This window comes from Medicago sativa, chromosome 5, assembly GCF_051527215.1.
Source record: "Medicago sativa cultivar Bolivia chromosome 5, Bolivia_mono, whole genome shotgun sequence".
In the NCBI taxonomy this organism is placed as follows: Eukaryota; Viridiplantae; Streptophyta; class Magnoliopsida; order Fabales; family Fabaceae; genus Medicago; species Medicago sativa.
The window spans coordinates 54240361-54261665 of NC_140753.1; the positions used below are offsets into that span (position 1 = coordinate 54240361).

Consider the following 21305-nt stretch of genomic DNA (forward strand, 5'->3'; position numbering starts at 1 on the left):
TTTTTTTTTGACAAGTTGTTGTACACTTATTTAATACGTTTACAAACAGAATACCCTAATTTCCATGCAAACTCGGCTACCCTAATTTCATCTCTTCTATTATTAAATTCTATGATATATGCAGATATGATATGTATTTGGTTGGAAAAATATATTATTACTTTTAGTAAATATCAAAGTGTAATTATTATTTTTAGAGTTGTACGTGTAATTTAGAAATTCTATTAATTGAAGTGAATTTGTTTTTCATGTTAAGTAGAAATTTAAAACAATTATTACAAGTCAATTTTTGATGTTTAACAATAAAAGTAATAAATAAAATTCACCTCTGCAACAATATAATAGTATTGTATTCTTTTTATCTTTTTTCTTTATAATTTTTTAAAAAAAATGAGAAGATAATGCCCCGATAATATATTGTGATAAAATAAAATAACAGTCTTTAAATGATTAGTTTTTCAAAACTAAAATGTAAAATTTGTTAAGATTCAAGTGTCATCGAAGGACATAGTAAGACAAATTTGATTGTAATATTGTATCTCTAATAATCTAATTTGCGTTTATTGATCGATCCATGATCTTACGGGTTAAAGATTATATTTGCATTTATTGATCGATCCATGGTCTTACGGCTTAAAATTATTCATTGGTATTATATAGTCGACCAAAAGTTTAGTGTACGTCAATACACACTTGCAGCGTGCGCACGCAAACCTATATGCAACAAAAAAATAAATAAATACTAGTATTAAAAAAAGAGGGCCAAACCGTATATGCATATGGTATGATTTACGGTGTTTGAATTTGACAGCATGTTGATAAATCATTCCTGCTTCAATTTATATATTAGAGTTTCTCCCAAGTATTTATAATCACTTTGCTTGCTCTCACAAGATTGAACTTCCCTTTACCCTTTGCTCCCTCGACCCTCATTCTTACATTTTCCGGTGCAATATAAGGGGAAATTATTTGAAATTTAAAAGTTTATCCCATTAAGATGATCTTTTGATTAATTAAATGTCTCGATTAAAAATTTCTAATTAATCAATTTGCACATAAAAATCAAACACTTCGCAGTGAATGGAATAATTAGATCATATTTTCATCAATGGAATTAGTCTTCGGTAGCCCTCGTAGTGTTTGTCATTTTTTCTCAAATCTTATACTACTATTATGCTAACATGAAAAACATAATTAATATTATATATTTTTTATTTAAATCGGCACACATGTTTGGCCTACACTTCAATACTTCATTATAGCATAAATATCAGTCGGAAGGCAAAGTAAAGATAATTTAAAAAGAAAAGAAAATTTAAAGGCGGAAATCATAAAACATTGTGTGTTCATTATTTAAAGACTAGACAAAAGAGGGTTTACTCGTTAATGATATTCTTTTCAATCACCACATCCATTTTAATCTTCAAAAATGACAATTTTTTGGTTTGATATCAACAATATAAATTACAATTACACATTTACACTACAAAATCAGGATTCTTTTAGCCGTAAAATTGAAGAGATCAACGGAGGGGATGATGATTCCTTGTGTTGGACTTGGAAGATTAATTCAGTATAAAATGTTAAACTCTTCCAATTGTTCATTTGACATAATTCCACTCCCACTTTGGTCAATTAGTTTCGATCACAACAAGCCTAAAGATCTGGCACACAAGGATTAGCGAAATGTTGTATCTATTGTGTTTTCTTCATAGCTCATAGTAAAATGTGTGTATGTATGTGACACACACACATTTAACAGTAATGATGTTGTCATGCAAGATGCATGTAACTAACTGACTCACTGATAACATTTCTTTGTGATGTAGGAGTCTTTGGCAGATTGTGGATTCTAAAAAGTGAGAAGCCAAATAACTGATATAGGAGGCCCTGGCATATTTAATCTGTCATAGTTTCTCTTGTATGAGGACTGTGATCTAATAGTTATTATATAACAAATTTCATAAAACACGAAACGTCGAGGCAAAAACTAAATAAAGACTATGCGGACAGGATGAAGCTTATAATCTACAATCTTTTCAGCTATTACCCTTACCTTAGTTAAAGAATTTGGGAATAACTGATCTGGACTGACCGATATGAAATGAACTGCCGAGATTCAATTTTGTGTGAAACTTCTGAGATCCACATTGCGTATACAAAGCCGCTAGGATTGTAGATTGATGACTGAGATTCACTATTGGGGAATTCACGACTGCAGCCAATCTTAGGCCCTTGTAACTAAAGTTGAAGATTACATAAATAGTTTAATTCAGTGGCACAAAAATAAGTTATGTCGAATCAACAATTAAATAAAAATTAAGAGTTAAGAAAAAAATAAAACTGAAAAGTCAACAAAACATAGATAAAAACCAAATTTTTGTTGGAAGAGAAGGCAAATTAAAACAAACACTAAGGTGGGTGCCTCCTTTAGTGATACTTTGATGAGAATGGAACTTCACATTGGTTGGAAAATGATAGAACAGTAAACCAGTAAAAACAGAAATGTAATCAAACCTAAGAAAATGATACTTTCTCATGAGACATATGACATTAACAGTCCATTGTATTCTCTGCATCAGTACATTGATTCTACCTCAGTAACATAATCTAATAATGACATAAAATTAAACATCCTTGCTCAATGACACAAATAGTTAGAACACATCCTAGCACAAGATGCTCAAGATCCAAAGTGAAACCCAGAAAAAAGCCTATTAAATACTAGGCATGGCAATGGGGCGGGGTGGGGACGGGTTTTACATTCCCCATCCCCATACCCGATTCTCATATACTTACCCGTTACCCTACCCATACCCAACGGGGATGAGAAATTGAACCCCATCCCCGTACCCGACGGGTTCGGGTATCCCCGCCCCATCCCCATCCCCGCATTGAATAATTTTTTTTAATAAAAAATAGAAGTTTTTTTGCAACCCTTAGAGAAATATTGTAATGCATTATCCAACAATGTGTTCACTCTAACATTTGTTACACCGATTGATTTAGTTGCTCCTTTAAATATCAATGGTAGTTTTTATAACACGGAAATTATCAATCAAAATAACATGGCATATCAACATTAAGTAGTTTTCTTCATTCGGGACGGGTTTGGGTATGGGTTCGGGGTGGGTACCTATATACCCGTTACCCGTCCCACACCCATGTTTTGAAATCGGGGAAAACCGAAACCCATACCCAAACCCAGTCAAAACGGGGAAAACCCGTCAAATTGGGTTTGGTTCGGGTGGGTAACCACGAGTATGGGTTTTGTTGCCATGCCTATTAAATACTTTTTCCTCCAAAAGGAAGAAGGTTTTCTTTATGAATTGCTATCTTACAAAGACTCCTGTGTGTTATAACACCAGAGTCCTCAATTATTTGGGTATTTAAATCAATCCAAGCTAATTCGCCGTCTTTCTTTATGAACAACATATCTCCCTTCTTTCCTGCTCCGATAGGACACTCAAGGCAAGGTAAGGGCCCGCCCTACAATAAAGATCTTAGTCCATGATTCCTTTACACCGAGATCCCCTAAAATTGAAATGTGAAATGTACCTGTCTCTATATAACTTATTATGAAAGCAGTAGACCCATTTAATAGGACCAACTGTATCATCCCCCAAAAATCTTCAAAACGACCATTTATGTTGGAGACAGGGGGTACGGGTGTTGTAAGGAAAATCTCGTTGCTCCAGTCAAATGACAACAAATAATAATATCTTTCATAACGTGTTTCACCATAACACATCCAGTGTGAGAGTCCATCGATGTACAAACGTTCACGACCACAACTTACATGCTTATTATGCACGTCGACATCAAGTTTTCTCCAACAGTTTCTTCTTACACTATATATCTCCCATAAATAGGAGCCAACTTCTTTATTAACTTCTCCATAATAATTTCTTTTTGAAACTTTTCCATGACATATCACTTTATAGTCGTCTCCAACACTGTCATAACCAAATCCACGATGATCAACCCAAAGAAAACAATTAGGTCCAGAATCAAAAGGGCTAGGAGGAATAAGTTTAGATTCCTTAGTAGATGGATTCCATAATATAAAATTCCTGTTGGGTGCACAAACCAGATAAAGAGTTCCATGGACACTACCTGAATCTAAAAGCCTAAAACCAGAATCATATTTGGCTCGACCCCGATATGCCGGCTCTATTTTGATATCCGGCCAATCTAATTTGACCTTATTCTCAAACCTCGAACTGGAAACAGAATACAACTCAAATGTTTCTTCATAAGGATGACAGCCGTAAGAAGGACAAAATGTTTGGTGTAGGAGGAGAGAGGTACTATCATAATAAGAATGATCCTTTGTTACGAAATGATAGCGGTACATGGTCACGAAATAAGGGTTATCAAATAAAAAGGACCATGATTTACGAACACAACCAAAACGCTTTAATGATTTTATAGGTAATTTGGAAAGAATAGAGAAGGAAAGATCATTAGGAATATGTGATTGGCTTCTTACCTTTACATTCTTATTCTTCTGTTTATTTGACGAGAACGCGGCCACGCATTTCTCCATTCTTCTGTTCTCAACTACGTAGACCAAATTAAAACATGGACAAAAAGTAACCCAATTTTGTAAGAAATACAAAAGACTAAAATTTTATCATTCTCCAAGAGTTCAAGTAGCACATAAATACATTTTCGAAAGAAAAAACAAATAAGAAACTTAACAAGAGAAAAAATATGTCATTTTATTAAAGTTTCCATTGAATTTCTATGAGTATTGGTTTATGTGATATATATTTAATTAGTGTTTTTCTTATATTGCGGTTTGGTTCGGTTTGGTTCGGTTGGTAAATTCAAAACCGCAAACCGAACCAAACCATGCGGTTGAGTAAAAAAGTGATCCGAATACATTCGAACCAAATGCGGTTTTTTGAGGTTTCGGTTTGGATTGGTTCGGTTTGCGGTTTTTCTATTGGATTGGTTCGGTTTTGATCACCCCTAATATGTTGCAATTTATTCTAAAAAAGTTTATTTCTATAAATTACCTAGAGACAAATTAATTTTATTTATTTATAAGTTTCATTTAGTGATAGCTAATTATTTGAAAGAAAAAATATTAGTGAGAGCTAATCTTATTGGAGACACTATCTGCCGAGAGTTTATGATACATAATTAATTTGCAAACATTTAATAAAGTTATCAATTTATTAAGTATTTATAGAGTTGGATGCAAACAACACGTAGTTATAGAGTTGGATGAAAATGAAAGGTATTCATATAGTTAAAAAAAAAAAAATTAAAGAGAGATTTGATATGACAGAACGTGAGCTTAAAGTTGTAATTTCCAACTTTACAACACTTTTTGAAAGGAACTTTACACATTTAGTGTTATATTTTGCTTTCGTAAGAAAAAAACTTAGTTGTATATAGAGTCTGCTGCTAAACATGCACTATAGGTTTTCCACATAAACTACATTACGGATGAAATTGCGGGAAATTTTCACTTATCAACAAAAAAAAGTTGATATAAAACTAGATATTTGACCCGTACGTCGCACGGTTCTATATTTCGATTAAATTTAATGGTTAGATTTATTATTTATTTATCAACCAAAACTGTATAAAAGTATTTTATTTTTGAAGAAAAAATTATATAAAAGTTTTAAAGTAATTATATTAGATTTTAAACAACAAAGATAATAAATAATATAGACAACAAAGTTAATGAAAATACACTGTGAAAATTATTTATTGCATACTAAGAAATTAGACAAATCAAATGGCAAAAGGCAATGACAATGATATAAAAGAGACATAATTTGATAAAAAAAAAAAGTATGCTCTATAAAAATAACTTTAAAAAAAACTACCATTCATTAGCTTGCCTTGATGACAAAAAGAAAAGGAAGTATACGGTCTATAAAATCACTTTCAAAAGAACTACCATTGAAACCACAAATAAAAATAATAAAGTTGACCTATTTTTCTTAAAATTAATGTATAAAATGTACAAACGTATTGCACATGAAATAATAGCAGAGACAAAATATTGGGATAAAGAATTTCAATTATATACCATTATAGAATATCAATCACATCACATTTTCACCAGTATTGAACTGATGAAGCACTATTTCACCCGTTTGAAAAAAGAAAAGAAAGGCAATTCCATTTGCCCACATGTTCAATATTGGATGTATTAAATGCAAAATGAAAAGTAATCTAAACTATCAATGTAGATATTATCATACATGATCTTCATATGTTGATAATTGTTGCACTTTTTGAGTTACACATGGTTCATTTAAAAGCAAACCAACAATAGAAAAATTGTAAAGAAAAATTGTAAATAAACTAAAATACACCAAAATAAATAAATTATGTTGGGTTGTTGAATTAGCATAACAGATTGTTCAGATGCGATGCAATAGCTGCAGTTTTGGTATCACATATTTAAATACTCTTGGAGTATATTACACTGTTACATGTAAGCAAAAAACTTCTATAACATAGGTATCAAGGATTCAAAACTTATTGAACATCAAACTTTGATCACAAATTGGAAACACCAGTCATCTCATATTAGTAGCAAGACTTTGAGAATACTGAACTGTTAAACAAAGTCCATCTTCATTGGGAGTACACACATAATGGATGATTTGGGTTGTGTTGTCTTAGAAGTCTATCATGGACGGTGCATTATCAAAATTTGTAACCGGTCTAGCATGAGGATCCATTGTCCTCAATGTTTCAGTGTCTACACATCCTCCTTGAAACTACACCAAATAACAAAACAAAAAAATTACTATTAGTTTAAATTGCTTACAAAAACAGCCATCATTGATTAACATAAAAAAAAACATAAATAAAAACAAACACTAATTTAGCGTGTCCTTGTGTCTCTTAAAAACACAACACAATTTCTCAAACCATCAACACACAAATGAAAATCAAAGTTTTAAGATGAAACCTAAAAATAAATGGAGCTAAAACATAAAGCAAAAGAAGGATCACCATCATCCACACATCATTTCGCGAGTTTCAATTATCTTTTTGTCGATCTTTTCTCACAATGACCAACGATTTTTAGTAAATTTCATCAAGTTGATTGCATAATGACCAATGTAGCATAGATATAGAAAGAGTTAGGGTTAAGAAATTTAGTTTGGAAGTAGAAAATTGTCGTGTGAAATTCAAATGAAAGGTAGAAATGAAGAATTGAGATACATATTGTCTATGGAATTGAGAAGAAAGGTAGAAATGAAGAATTGAATTTGAATCAACAAATGAAAGAATGTTGACTGAATTGATTTATGTGAGGAAATGAAAGAGAAAGTGGAGACTTAATTTGTTTCTTTGGAAAAAGAAGAAAATTTTGAAGGTGAGTGACAAAGTCATAAAGCCTACAAAATTCTATAGTTGAATTGTTTTCAAGGTGGATAGTTGTTTGCTTTTCAACGTGGCAGTGCAATGGCTTTATTTAATGTTTTTCAATGTTCAAGCATGTATAATGAATCACGTTTCACAACATGGCTTTTGGTTAATCCCACCGAATTTATAAAGTCTGGCAACAAAAGGAAAAAATTTTGGAATTGAAAATAATACTCCCTTCGTCTCTAAATAATAGTCGTTTAAGGTTTATGCACGGTTATTAAGGAAATGATTAATTGTGTTGATTTTGATGGTAAAAGTAGTGTCATTTACTAAAACACCCTTATTAATTGTAGTTAGTGGAGTAGTTAAGTTGGATGAAATTCAATAAATAAGGGTATAACAATGGAAAATAATAATAAATGCTGCATTGATATTCTAAAGTGACAATTATTTTGAGAAAAAAAAATTGGTAAAGAGACAATTATTGTGAGACGGAGGGAGTATTGGAAAGAGCAATGCTATATCTCTAGAAAAATAACATCAAGAATTCTTCAAGAATAAAGAATAGCCAATCACAATGCACTATTTGCCACAATTCAAGGAGGTGTGACTGAAAAATAGGAAGTGGACAAATAAATCATCCAATTAAAATTTGCCAACTATTTCTTGAAAAATTCTTGAAGCTATTTTTCTTGAGAAGTAGCATTTTCCTATTGGAAAAATAAGATAGAGCCTAAAAAAGTGGAAAGTCATCGACAACATAACTCATTTGCCGCACACGAAGAAATTGAAATTGAAAATAATATTGGAAAAATAAGATAGAGCCTAAAAAAGTGGAAAGTCGCATAACTCTCATTTACTGCACACGTATTGGAAGTGTTGCAACGAACTTCCAGAACAATTTGAATTTCAAATTTCGCAATTAGAAGGAGGAAAAAAATTATGGTTGCTTAGCTAGCATTAATTACATGGAATTAGAGGGAAAAATTAGGGGAAAAATCTTCCTTGCACACAAACACAACACATCGTCCTTGGACACAACAAGTAAAAATTTGACACATGTCAAAAACTTCTAAAACCAGTTTTCACAAAAACCGACTTAAAAAGTCTAAAATAAAATATATAAAAAATCCTAAAGGGAAAATTGTTCGTGTTCCTTTCATTTTAAATCCTAATTACCAAGAAATTTATTCGGTAAAAGCACAAATTAAATGGTGCGATGAAACAGCTACCTACTACCTAAGAGAAAATTTTGATTATCATCTCTTTTCAAGATATGTAGTAAAAGCTGAACAACTTAGAAATAATCTTAAAAAATTAGCAAGATAATGGAAGGTCTTATAAATCCATTTGGAAAAATAATACCACAACCATTCATATTAGAACCTAATTATAATAATATAATTAGTATGAAAAACCAAATTAATTGGTTAAGAGAAACAGCATATTGGTTTCTAATAATTGAAGATGATTATTTTACATACTGGGAGTATGAAAATTTTGCAAATCTTTTAAGCCTTAAAATACAAAAGTTTATACATGGCTAATAAAGGTGTAAGTGAAAATATACAAGATATTTTTGAAAATCTAACAGTACTTCAGAGACAGTTAGACAAAATAGTAGAAGTTCTACTAGAGAAAGAGTTTGAAGAAAAACTCAATGAAAAATTATCTAGTCTAGAAGAAAATCAAAGATTACTAGATGAAAAAAATTTGTATAAAAATAGACGATTTAATCGATCTATTAAAACTCTTACCCATAAGAGATAAATGTCTAACCCTAGAAGAATTACAAACTTTTGTCAAAAAAGAGGGGGGGAGATATGATAGAAATCCCAGTAAAATCAGAAAAACAAATTCACTTTTTTGCGCCATTACCCTAATAATGGACAAAACAGAAGAAGAAATAGCTAATCAACTAAATGAATTACAAACATTAATGGCTTCTTTAGACATTAATAGAAAAAAATCAAATAACAGAAGAGTCTGACGACGAAAACAAATTTGTCTACGACTTTGGATCAGAAAGTTCTTTCAGTATGGAAGAAGAACCACAAGTAGGACTTGTAAAAACTGATGAGAAACCAGAATCATCAGAACAAGGTCGAAAAAGAGGATGTCAAGAAGGTAAAGAAGAATTTATCGACCAACAAATCATTCAAGATAAAATGAATGAAAGAAAATTTAAAAATATATCATCTAAATATATACCTACTATAAATCGCCACAAAGAAGATAATATTTTAGATATTGACTGTAGTGAGGATACTAAAAAAGAGCTAAGAAGTTGGTATCATGATCACATGGTAACAATCCAATTAGACCCCACACTAGGGAAACTAAGCCCAAAAAGTATTTTTAACTACTTAAAAACAAAAACTGTAGGAAATGCTTGGAGTTTCATGTCTGAGAAATCGGATTCAGAACTTCCATCAACAACTGAAGAAGTAATAAATCATGTCTATTCAATTTTGAAAAAAGAATTTGTAGGTTTTGATGCGCCAGAAGCAGAATCAGACCTAGAAAGCACAAACATTCATAGAATCTTTAATCTAAGAATTTGTGATATGTGCTATGTTGAACCATTTATATGTGAGTTTAGTAAATATTATTATGCAATATCTCCACAAAATAGATTACAATATAATCTTTTAGGATTATTTTACAATAAACTTCCATCATCTGTTGGAACAATAATGGAAAAAGTTATCCAAGAACATCTAGAAGTAATCGTAGGATTAGACGATACTTTAGGAACAAGGATAACTGCATTAAGGAAATGGATATCCGAAAAATGCATGGAAAAAACAGCTAAAAGAGAAGCAAAAATAAACGTTTGTTGTGATAGAATTCGAGACAAAGTAGGAAACTACGGTTGTAGTAAACCTAGAAGAAAGAAAAAGAAAAAAGTTTTTAGGAAAATAGATCGTTCTGATTATAAAAGAAGAAAGAAATTTCCTAAGAAATTTAACAAACAAAAATATTTTAGGAGATATAAAAAATATCCTAAAAATAATTCATGTCCCAAAGGAAAGAAAACATGCACATGTTGGTTGTGTAATGAAGAAGGACATTATGCAAATGAATGTCCCAAGAAGAAAGATTCTAAAAAGGAAACCTTGAAATTAATTTGGGAAGTAGGTTTTGAACCAATAGAATCAGACATAGATTCTGATGAAAGTAGTATTTTTGAATATACTACTGAAGAAGAAATTGAAGAATGAGTAGGAAAATTTTGAAAAATGGAAACCCTAATGCAACATTTATTCAGGTGGCACTGAATAAAAAGAAAATTATGGGTTACATCGATACTGGTGCAACTCTATGTTTTGGTAGAAGATCCATAACAAAGGAAGGATGGATTAGACTACAAAAACCAAAAGAAATTATCTTTGTTGATAAGAAAAAACACCAAATTTGGTTTGTTCTAAAACATGTCTTTATAAAAATTGAACATAGATATTTTTATGTAAGATCAATTTATGAACATGACTCTGGAATAGATCTAATAATAGGAAATAACTTTTTAAAGTTATATAATCCTTTTATTCAAAGGTTTAGCACTATAACATTAAACTGGTTTGATATCAATAATCCAGAAGAAAGTGAATTTGTTACAACAAACATTATAACAAAAAATGAAATTTTAAAAGCAATTTCAGAAAATCTTAATATACTTAGATGTATATGGGATAAGAGAAAGTTTTACTTAACATTTGAACAAAATTTAGAACACCACTTAGATCAAGTTTGTTCTGAAAATCCATTAGATTCTGTAGTCAATAAGATACAGGATTTAATCACTATAAAACTTAAAGACCATAAAAAGGAAGTTAAAGTATTATATAAAATTCCTTATTCCCCTGATGATAAGGAAGAATTCAAAAAGGAAATAGCAGAATTATTAGAAAAAGGGCTAATAAGAGCTTCTATCAGTCCACATTCAGCGCCAGCCTTTTATGTCAGGAAACACAATGAGATAAAAAGAGGTAAAGCTCGAATGGTAATTAACTATAAGAAACTTAATGATGCAACCATAAGTGATTCTTATAAGTTACCAAGAAAAGATTATATTTTTGAAAAAATAAAAGGATGTAATTGGTTTTCACCTCTAGATGCAAAATCTGGATATTGGCAGTTAAGGTTGTCTGAAGAAACAAAACCTTTAACAACTTTCAGCTGTCCAGAAGGACATTTTGAATGGAATGTTTTACCATTTGGTTTAAAACAAGCACCATCAATATACCAAAGATTTATGGACAATACTCTTAAAGGTCTTGACCATATTTGTTTTGTATATATCGATGATATTTTAATTTTTACTAAAGGAAGTAAAGAACAACATGTTAAAGATGTCATAACCGTTTTAAACAGAATAAAAGATAGAGGTATTGTTTTATCTAGAAAAAAGTCAACACTTTTGAAACAAGAAATTGAATTCCTTGGTCTTATTTTAAGAGAAGGAGCAAAAACTCGATTTATCACCACATGTTCAAGAAAAAATCCAACTTTTTCCTGATCAATTAGTGGATAGGAAACAAATCCAAAGATTTTTGGGATGTTTAAATTATATTGCTAATGAAGGACTTTTTAAAGATTTAGCAAATGACAGAAGAATTTTACAGAAGAAAATATCTGAGAAAGTGCCATGGAAATGGACACAGGAAGATACTGAGGCTGTAAAATCAATCAAAGAAAAACTAAAAGTTTTACCACAACTATACAACCCAACAGAAAATGATTTTTTGGTTGTAAATGTTGATGCAGATCAGTTTACATGGGCTGGAGTTATGAGAGCTCTACCTAATGGTAAACAAAAACTGGGATTAAATCTTAGTGGATATGTTGAGGATGAAACCCCACAACAATCCTATACCATTGTGGGCGCAACCCCACAGTTAAAATCAGATATCCCTATTGGGCGATCAGATATAAAATCAGTCTCGACTGATACAAGACTTGATTATTCAAGCAATAACATCCGAATTAAGGATAATGAACTTGTCTTGTGCAAATATATTTCAGGATCTTTTAAAGATGCTGAAACAAGATATCATATCAATGAGAAAGAAACTCTTTCTTGTTTAAAAGTTTTAGAAAAATGGAGAATGGATTTAATTCCATCAAGATTTTTATTAAGAACTGATTCAACTTATGTTAGCGGATTTTGGCGCTACAATCTAAAAGTTGATCATAAACAAGGAAGACTTGTTCGATGGCAAATGCGCATCCAACAATTCTATCCTTATATTCAACTAATAAAATCAGAAAATAATTGTTTTGCAGATACACTCACAAGAGAATGGAGCAAGCTTTGAAGGTGCTTCAAAACAATTTAAAGCAAAAAGATGAGCAGATAGAAATCTATCGTCAGAAGCTTCAAACTCTTTCTTCCGAGAGGGGGGAGATGGTAAAAATGATTAACGAATTTTTGAAAATCATGAAAGCAACAACAGTAGAACCTGCTGAAGATCAACCTAATGAAGTTCCTAAAAACAATGAAAATTGGGACTTGTTAGGCCAAGATTCTGGAAAATACAACTACTATGTAAAATACACAGCTCCAGAAGAATCAAAGATTCCCATTGAGTCAGTAGAACCCAGTGGTTGGAATTCAACAACTAAACCAGAATTAACAACCTCAGATAGCAAAAAATCTTGGGGTGATATAGCTGAAGAAGCAGAAGAGTCAAAAAACGACTTTGCAGAATTAAACGTTGTCGTCGATCCTATTGATGAGCAACTAGGAAAAAATGTCTATGTTATTTTTGATGGCCCTATGAAATGGATCTATAATAACTGGGCAATTGCAAAACTCCACATTGATGGAAAAAATGTCCGTCATAAGGCATATCCAACTATGGAAAAAGCGAAAGCTGCTTACAACTCAGCATACAAGGAGATTACAAATTCAATTGACATGGTTCAACCATCAACAATGGAGGTCAAAAAGAAAGTCTCTGTAGACACAATTCTCAACCTTGAGAGATTAAAAAACAAAGAAAAAACATTTGACGATTTCATCGAAAAATGGAGATGGTTAACTAGTTACAAAGAAGAACTCGCTCTAGAGTGTTTTTATCCAGTAAACACCAAGTTGAGTGCAAAAACAAATACCGTGCCAGGTATTTCAAGAGAACTCTTAAAAGATTTCTATGATATGGGTTTACTAAAAACAGTTTACCTAGAAGAAGAAGTAGGACGAAGGTTCCAAGAACTTAGTCTCCTTCCAAAAGAAATTGGAGATATAGCTAAAATATTCAATGATTTCTTTGCAAAAGGGAAAGAAATATTCCTCCAATTTGAACAAACATACCCATGGTATGATCCAGCAAATAATATCATGGCAACTGGACCAAGAACAGTTATAAAAATAGGAATTTCAAACAAGACCTATTTACCAGCAAATTTAGAAAGCATTGGATGGTCTGTCCATTCATTCATTTATCAAATGAAACGCTTTTATGATAATCTTATCAGGTATGGTTCGTCCATTACCAATTTTAAAGTCTTATATTCATCAGACTCGTGTCTCATGGTCTGTGACGCCAAGAAAAAAGTGACAGATGAACACTTGAAGCAAGTTCTACACTTTGAAGATCTCTTCTCAGGATTTGAACAAGGCTTGTACAGAATTTCTGAAGAAGTACAGAAAGAATGCTGTTTGTATTTCCAAAAATACAAAGGGCATATGTGTAAATGGTGTGCCTCATCAAAAGTGTCGGCACTTGAAGACAAAGCTGAGGAAAAAGCTTGAAACGTGTCATGTAAATAATAAAAGTGTACAGTGGTACCTTATCATCTGAGTCAGATGGGGACCACTTAGAGATAAGAATCTTATCACCTTATGTGATAATGCGTTTGCTTTTTCTTTACGTGTTTTGATTGTCTTTCTTTTTTAGCTGGCTTGGAAAAGGACATGTGAACCACTTGTGAGTCCTTTCCGCCTATAAATAAGAGCTTTCAACTCATTGTAACATAAGAGTAAATGAACTAAGTTTTCTTGTATGAAAATGTTCTCTTAAACTCTTCCTAGTTTATAACTAGTTGATTCTTGAGCTACTGCTCTGGAGGAATCACGTATTTCTTAGAAATACACCTAAAATTTCTCAAAAATATAACCTTAGGTTATACCCAGAATAGATCAAAAAATCAATACATATCAGAAGCTTTTGAGCTAGAATCAGATACTTCAACAAACCTTTCGGTTAACACCAGATCAACGGATCAAAAACACCAAACAAACTTCATAATCAAAGATCAGGTATGATTTTATGATATAAGCTGTTTATTATTGGTTGTTTGAACTAATAGATGGAATTTAGTGAAATAAAAGAAGATATATCTGGCTTTTCAGCTGATGTTTTAATAGATCATATAGGGAAGGTTGATTTCTCTCTAAAACCTGAAGAAAATTTCAGAGAAAAACAAAAAAGTATTTTATCATTATTAAAAGATAAAATATGCAGAGAAAATATATTAAAATATGGAATCATGGTAGGAGAAGTACCAGTTCCAATGGAAACAACAGATGGATCTGTAGTAATATCTATAATAGATAAAAATCAAATTAATAATAGGTTAAAACATCTATCATTAGAAAAAAGACAAAAAATAGGATATATTCATATATCAACCATTCAAGTTATAATTAAAAGTACTTTTATAACCGGTATAAAATCAGACCTAGAATTATGTGTTGAAGATGCAAGATTAAGTGAAAGACACTCTACAATTGCTAGAGGAAGTGGAAATTTAAAATATGGAAAGATTAAATTTGACATAAATCTACAAATAGGGTTACACCTAAATGATAGAGATTTAAATAAATCTATAGTGATTCACTACAAATTATTAGATCAGTCTCTTATGAAATCTGGAAATCATCCTTTTACAGTATGTTATAGGATAAATTATGCACTAAGTAACTCTCATCATAGTATAGAGTTCAGTGGAAGGGAAAAAATTCAAATAGATGAATTATTTTCATCCTTAATAAAATTGGAATCACCAATATTAAAACCTTTAGAAAAATCAAAGTCAATTATGACTATTGATAGAACTCCTTTGTTACGGAGTAATAGTCTAAAACCAAGGCAAAATTCTTTGACAAAATTTTTAGCCCCTAGATCCTCATTTGGAAATGAAGAAAAAGAAGAGCTTAAAAAGGCTATTTCAGAATTAAAATTAGAAGTTTCAAACATTAATAAAAAATTATAATGTCTGGAATAACAATAAAAAATGAATTAGACTTATTCAAGATAAGACTGAAAAACTTAGTTGATAAAATAGAAGGAAATTTTCTAAACATAGAAATGAAAAATACTCTTTGGGGAGTTCGTGACTTAATTATTCAACATATTTCATGTGTAGAAGAAATATTAAGAGAGTTGGAAGAAATAGAAATTATTTCTGCCCAACAAAAAGAAAAAGCCGAGATCCTATTATGGCCTGCTGAAAAATTAAGTTATTTAGAAAACCTTTTGAAAAAGGCTGAAGAAAATTTCACTAATAATTCTGTAATAAACCAATGATGCCTGGATTAGGACTCATAACAGAATTAAAACTCTTTAAAGAAAGATTAGAAAACATAGTTTCTGATATAGAATATTATAATCAAAGAATTGTTCTAAGACAAATTCTTTTCCATTCTAAAGAATTCGTACAATATCACATAGAATATATTGAAGACTTTCTAAGAGAAATAGAAGATTTAGAAAATCTTACAAATATACAGAAAGAAAGAGCTAAAACACTCTTAAAACCATTCTAAGGTTTAATCAAAATCGAACAAATGTTAAATCAAGTTCGAGAAAATTCCGCTGGCAATTTTGCCTCAAACCTGGTATCAGAGCCAGTAATACAATCCTAAGGGATAAATGGTGAAAATAAAAATAAAAAAGAAAATAAAAATATCTTTTTTCCAAAAACATAAGTTCTTTAAAATCGTTTTTCAAACTAACCGATTTAAAAAGACAGCTACGTGTCACTCTACTGTTAGGCCACACAAGCAACGTCGGGTAATCTTATAACCGACTTAAAAACCTGCAAACATGAGTTGTAAAAATTTTATTGGCTGTGCCCAAAAGACAGGTGTTAGGCTTGTGCCTATGCAAGTGTTTCCCAAAATTAGGTTTAGTGATAAGCAAGACATAATAAGCTTTAAGAGTAAGTGATGATTACTCCTCTAGTTATTATTATAAGAAAAAAAATAAAAAACTTCCATGGTCGTTATTTTAACAAAGGGTATTTTTTCACTGAAATTTTAAACAAAAGTTCACTAGTACTTGGAACTATTAGTTTAATCCAAAAATATTAATACAAGTATTTGAACAAAAATTTCCACTAAATAATTTTTTTTTAACAAACCAACATAAAATATATTACAAATAATAAAACATTTTACATAATACAAAATGTGCCATAGCATAACACCAAAGTTTAACCAACATTTACAATTCGAAAAGAAAAGAGCAACGAGAAAAGGAAAGCTATTAGTCAATGCTCAAATAAAAGAAAGAACTAGGTCACAAGCTATGGTAACAAAAAATAATATTAACATTTATCGAAATTGACCAAAAATAAGATAACCATATTAGATGTATAATAAATTGCCGAACTTTTGAAATATATACTGAAACTGAATGACCAAACTAAACAAAGTGTTCCAAAACATAAAAAAAATCGATAGTTTTCTAGTCATTGTAATGTGGTTTTCTTCTTACGATAGTTTTTTCTACAATTTTTTTAAGGGTTTTGCTAACAAGTGCCCTAAGGGCATTGTTTAAGGAACCCAAAAAAAGAAACTATGTCTTGAAAATATAAGTCAAACACTTTTTAAAGTCATAGCCGTACAATTTCCAATGCAAAAATTGCTACTTTTAGGTGCTTAAACAATGCCCTTAGGGCACTTGTTAGCATTTTCCTTTTTTTAATTGTTAAAAGATTGATAGTAGAATTAACATATATCACACTATTTAGCCTTTGTAACCAAAAAAAAAAAACATATATCACACTAGTTTAGGGTAATGTTAGTCTCTCTTTTTTTACTAAAAACTCTGATGGTGAGAATCTCATACATAAAAAAAAAAATTATTGATTGTCAATTCTGACCGATGCATAATTTTAAAAATGCATTTGCAAATTCATAGAATTCAAAAACTAATATTTTTACTCATAAATTCAAGAACTAACATAAATTCAAATCTCACAATTTCAAAGACAAAATTCAATCTCTCAAAAAGAAAAAGACAATAATCAATTCATTCACTAACAACTTACCCTCAAAATATCTTCAAAATGAATTATATTTCAACCTTATCTAAAAACTTGTATATTCATCGCAAACTCAATACACACGGTATACATAAACAGAACCTACGAATTGTATTTAAACATACGAAAACTTATTGAGTTTAATTATATTTCAACCTTATCTAAAACTTGTATTCATCGCAAACTCAATTCACACGGCATACGTAAACTGAATCTACGAATTGTACTTAAACGTACGAAAACTTTATTAAGTTTATGTAGCTTATGTAAACTCATTTTTATGCATAAAGAATACGTAAATTTTGATTACGAAAAGTTAAGTGAACTCTATTTTCTAGTAAGCTTAATTCATTTAACAAAATCAATTTTAATATCATCATTAAATTTTAATTAAAGGGTTATGATAGAAGACACCTTTTATGAAGGTGTCTTTTATCAAGTTACTCTATGAGCATTTGCGAAAAGACACCAATTTACTTTTATGAAGGTGTCTTTTAACAAAGTTATAACTAAAAAGTGAAAATCACACCTTAAGGTGTGACTTGTTAAAAGACACCACCAATGGATGGTTTGTAACAAAACCCTTTAATTAAATTGGATTTAACTGATACTAGTATTTTAATTAAGTGAATTGAAATTGTCTACTATCATGACTTTAGTGCTTATTATTACACCCATGTGTCCCTTTTCCCACGTCATACCTTTGTCTCCTTCATACCCACCGCATCTCATCCAAGGTGCGTATTGCACCCAAATCTTCTTCTATCTCAATCTCACACTTTCTTAATCTTCCTTAATCAATAATTTCTTAATCTCAAATACTACTTAATTAATTAATTAACAAAAACCTCTATTATTGAGTTGACAAATGAAACACAGCACATAGTGCATAAACTTTCTGTCACTGTGACACACACACACACACAAACGTTGGTGTCAGTGATTTTCCTTTCACTTGATTCCTCATTTGCAAAGATCCCAAGATTATCAGGTTAGTTTCCATTTCTACACTCAGATCTTGCAACTTAGACAAAAGGGTATTTCTTAGATCTTCAAAATTTCATTACTTGCCCACATCTTAATAATCATAAAAATCGAAACTTTATACCTCTAATTACTATTTCAATCCATTTTAGCTTAAAGGGTATCATTCATTTTTCATTTTTATGCAGGTTATAAATCTTGGGGTTGATTTAACAGTGATTAAGAATGTTGGGTCGGTCTGCATTTTCTAGACCTGGAGGTTTCAGACCAGAGAATTTAGGTCAGAATACTATGGCCATGATTGGGAATGTTTGTTTTTCAGTGTTTGTTATTGGTGTTTTGGTTTTCACTATTATGGCTGCTACTTATGAACCTGAAGATCCTTTGTTTCATCCTTCAACTAAGATTACAACATTGTTCACTTCTAAGTCCAATGCTACTTTTAAGTCTGATAACAGTGTTGTGAAAACTGGTGAAGATTTTATGGCTACTAATGAGTCTGTGTTTGGCTCTATTCTTAATATGACTGATGTTGATAACTCGGTTAGCGGCGAGACTAATGAGGCTGAGGTGACTCAGTGTGAGGGGAATTCAGGTCCTATTGATTGTAAGAACCCTGAGGTTTTTCATTTGATGATGAGAGCTACTATTGAGAAGTTTAAGGATGTTCATTTTTATAAATTTGGGAAACCTGTTCCGGGTTCGAATGATAGTACCTGTGATATGGCGTGGAGGTATAGGCCGAAGGATGGGAAAGCTGCGGCGTTTTATAAGGATTATAGGAGGTTTGTGATTGAAAAGTTTGAGAATTGTACGTTTAGTGTTGTTAGTATGGGGGATTATCATACTGGTATGAATGCGAGGAAGAGGAAGAAGAATCAGAAGGCTGGACTAGAGAAGACATCGTCGAATCTGGATCAGGTGAATGCGTTGCCGGTTGTTGGAGAATTTGTGAATGACAGCCTCCCTGTAGTTGAGTCGGAAAGTTCATTTAGTCAAGGTAAATACTTGGTTTATGTGGGTGGTGGAGATAGGTGTAAGAGCATGAATCATTTCTTGTGGAGTTTCTTGTGTGCTCTAGGAGAAGCTCAGTACCTAAACCGAACATTGGTTATGGATTTGAGCATATGTCTGTCTTCAATTTACACTTCATCGAAGCAGGATGAGGAAGGCAAAGATTTTAGGTTTTACTTTGATTTTGAGCATTTGAAGGAGGCGGCGTCTGTGTTGGACAAGGACCAGTTTTGGGCAGATTGGAGTAAGTGGCAACAAAAAGATGGGATGAATCTTCATCTGGTCGAGGATTACAGGGTCACACCAATGAAACTTATGGATGTCAAAGATGCTTTAATCATGAGAAAGTTTGGAGATGTCGAGCCTGATAACTATTGGTATAGAGTCTGCGAAGGAGAGACAGAATCTGTTGTTCAAAGGCCATGGCATTTGATATGGAAATCGAGGCGATTGATGGAAATAGTGTCTGCAATAGCTTCAAGGTTAAACTGGGATTATGACTCAGTTCATGTTGTGAGAGGGGAAAAGGCGAGGAACAAAGAGCTTTGGCCAAATCTTGATGCACATACCTCCCCCGATGCACTTCTCTCAACCTTACGGGACAAGGTTGACGAAGGAAGAAACCTCTACATTGCTACAAATGAACCTGATGCATCTTTCTTTGATCCTCTGAAGGATAAGTATTCAACTCATTTTCTCAACGAGTATAAGGAACTTTGGGATGAGACTAGTGAATGGTACTCCGAGACAACAAAACTCAATAACGGCGTTCCAGTAGAATTTGATGGTTACATGAGAGTATCCATTGATACAGAAGTGTTTTTGAGAGGTAAGAAGCAACTTGAAACTTTCAATGATTTGACCAGTGATTGCAAGGATGGTATCAATACATGTAATGTTGCTGAAAACTAAATTTCTGTAAGATTCGAAATTCCAATGTTTCATACATTGAGAAAACATACTCACTTGTACTTTTAGTTCTTATGTGTTGCATTTGAGTTTTTGTAACCTTTAGTTGTGGCAGTGAGGAGTAAAACCATTTAGTTTTGTATTGTAAGAGTAGTGTTTCACCTTGGAATTTTTGAGGTTCTTAATTGATAGTATTTGTGTTATGCTTATATCTCATGTATCTAATTATTGGCTGAAACAACACTGCTTTATTATTAATTTTTTTTTAATGATGCTTTATTTACTTCAGTTTTCATAAGTTGTTTTAGTCTTCTGCTTCTTCACACCAATTCACTATAAATTATGTGCTGCCATAATAGCCATTTCAATTGTAGCATGTTGGGGGTGTTGGCTACACTATTTTTGGCACTTGATTGTGTTTCTCATGCTGAGAATGATGTTTTCTGAAGAAAAAGATAAGAGAGATATTTTCCAACAAGGTATATGCTTTTTAAAGTCAGGTTATTTGGGAAGTTTTTCAAAACTTTACATGCTTAGTAAACAAGAACATTTGGGAAGTTTTCAATGTGACACTGAGCTATTAGGGTTAAGTTAAATATTAAGTAGAAAATGATAAGTGTAGTTAAGCTTTCATGATACCTGGAAAAAAAAAATGAGTCTAAAGGGGCACTAATCAGTCACAAGGATTAGGTGAACTCAATGTACATAAATAATCTTTTTTTCATCCTATCTGAATTTTCATCATCTCCATTTTTTTTTTTGGGTGGTGA

At 31.5% G+C, this 21305-nt stretch overlaps 1 protein-coding gene and 1 pseudogene across 1 annotated transcript; one reads left to right on the forward strand and one right to left on the reverse strand.

Moving 5' to 3' along the window:
• Window positions 1-2057: 2057 nt before the first annotated feature.
• LOC146923073 (F-box/kelch-repeat protein At3g23880-like) lies at window positions 2058-4549 on the reverse strand (annotated as a pseudogene).
• Window positions 4550-18516: 13967 nt separating this feature from the next.
• On the forward strand, window positions 18517-20744 carry LOC146923074 (calcium ion-binding protein). The gene is made up of 2 exons (XM_085715819.1): window positions 18517-18619; window positions 18801-20744. Exon 2 carries the CDS (start codon window positions 18838-18840, stop codon window positions 20536-20538), a length of 1701 nt encoding a protein of 566 aa, XP_085571945.1. The 5' UTR covers window positions 18517-18619; window positions 18801-18837; the 3' UTR covers window positions 20539-20744.
• The last annotated feature ends 561 nt before the right edge of the window (window positions 20745-21305 follow it).